General features: G+C 33.3%; 1 protein-coding gene across 1 annotated transcript; it reads right to left on the bottom strand.

Moving 5' to 3' along the window:
* Positions 1-208: 208 nt before the first annotated feature.
* Positions 209-1,111, bottom strand: LOC133175712 (ras-related protein Rap1-like). The gene is made up of 3 exons (XM_061310822.1): positions 970-1,111; positions 696-869; positions 209-540 (listed from the first exon to the last, which is right to left on the bottom strand). Exons 1-3 carry the CDS (start codon positions 1,109-1,111, stop codon positions 209-211), a joined length of 648 nt encoding a protein of 215 aa, XP_061166806.1.
* Positions 1,112-1,768: the final 657 nt, after the last annotated feature.

The following is a 1,768-nucleotide window of genomic DNA, read 5'->3' as shown; positions in this document are numbered from 1 at the left end:
GCTTCAAAGCAGACTCTTTAAGATGCTTTGATTGTTTTTTTTTTCTCTCATGTTAGACTCATGGTGCTTTTATCAGAAAAGGATATACGGTGAAACAATATACTGTAGATTAAACTCAGTAAACTGTACATGTGCTGTAAAAATATACAAAAAATATAAAGAAAAGTAAGGTTTATATTTGTTTATTTATAGTCATAATATTGATAGGCTAACGTATCATTGAGAATGCTGATTTACAGACAAGTTTTCTTGTAGTCTTGATAACGATGGATTTGGTTTTGTTGCATTTGAATTCAGAATCACTGAAGATCCTAAGTCTTTGCTGTGTTTGTAATTTACTTTGAATCATAAAGTCTGGAGATTTTTTCAGGATTGAATGAAATATAGAGTCTACGTTTAAGTTTAAATAGGCGCTTGCTTCTAAAAACCAAATTTTCATTTCCACTGCAGCCATTTTGAAAGCTAACTCTGTTGAAACTTTCCTTGATAATCCCTTGTCCATTTTGTTGCCTACTAATACGATGTTTGAAAAATTGAGTCCTGTAAGACAAAAATAAGATTTTACTTAAAAAAACGGAATGCATCTGTAATGAAGAGAGGAACGGGACTAATCAAAGATAAGGTTTTTAAAAATAAATATCTTTAGCCATATTTACAGGAAGCTTCCGTCAAATCTGTCTTATAATGTAACTTACCCTTTATTCTTCGAATATCGTTGCAAATATTTTGTGCTGTTACAAAAGATAGTTGGCTTTCCACTGAGTAAACAACGACGAAGTGGTTTCCATTTTGGATGTACATTTCTCGCATTGCTGGGAATTCCTGTAGCCCAGTTGTGTCCATAATCTCTATTATTTGATGCAAACCATCTGCAAAGAAGAAAACAAATATAATTTTGCGTCTACACCTGAGAATGTAAAAAAGTGAAGTTTCTCATAGCCATTGTTAATGAGTACAATAAATACTTACCGGGAAGTGTGACCGTTTCGTGATAGGATTGTCCAAGAGTTGCTGGCGTCCTCTCAGTAAAAACACCGTACAGGAACTGATGGATGAGACTTGTCTTTCCAACTTCTTCATCACCCATAAACACTATCTTTACTGGTTTCATGATTACACTATCTACTTCACAAAAGCTGTTACTGAAAGTATTCCCTAGACATTTTCAAACTCCCTTTTAAATGTTGTTAATTTGAACTAAGCATTTCAATTGGTGTAGGTGATTTTTGTAGAGAGAAAGTGCTATGTATTGGTGTAGGAAGATTATGTTTTAAATTAAAGTGATATTTAAGATAATTATTTTAATATTAGAAAAGGGAACTGAAAATTGATAGATAAGTATGGAAATGATGATCAACTATATGGTACTTTTAATTTCATCCTAAAAAAATAAATAAATAAACGAGAGGACCCCCCCCCCCCACCCCCCAAAAAAGAACAAGGAAAGGTGAAAAAAAGAAGAAAATCAAGTTCAAGAGCCAGAACTTCCTACGACATTAAGTTCATATAGGTGACCACAAGATTCCAAAACGCCCAAAAATCTAAAAACCGCCAAGTAGTTTAGGCGTCAGGAAAAGTAGATAAATATCACGTATCACAATTGTCACACTGTAATCGTAGGTTATTTTAAAGTTCAGAGGCTTACTGTATTAATTTCTTTGACTTCCTCAAATGCTTGAATACCAAACTTTATCGTATCTGTCAAATACAGCTAATGTGATATTCAACAGTGGCCTCATACCGCTTTGGAAAATGTGGCATTTGAAAA

The sequence above is a fragment of the Saccostrea echinata genome, unplaced genomic scaffold (assembly GCF_033153115.1).
Source record: "Saccostrea echinata isolate AGI-Se365-2 ecotype Australia unplaced genomic scaffold, CSIRO_AGI_Sech_v1 ptg000064l, whole genome shotgun sequence".
Classification (NCBI taxonomy): domain Eukaryota; kingdom Metazoa; phylum Mollusca; class Bivalvia; order Ostreida; family Ostreidae; genus Saccostrea; species Saccostrea echinata.
This window is presented reverse-complemented; position numbering and strand designations above follow the sequence as displayed.

Bases quoted from the DNA above. Each gene is read 5' to 3' on its own strand.
- LOC133175712 (XM_061310822.1), bottom strand. From the start codon at position 1,111: ATGAAACCAGTAAAGATAGTGTTTATGGGTGATGAAGAAGTTGGAAAG. The intron at 870-969 runs GTAAGTATTTAT...TCTTCTTTGCAG, and splicing joins CGAAACGGTCACACTTCCCG to ATGGTTTGCATCAAATAATA. The intron at 541-695 runs GTAAGTTACATT...TTTGTCTTACAG, and splicing joins CGATATTCGAAGAATAAAGG to GACTCAATTTTTCAAACATC.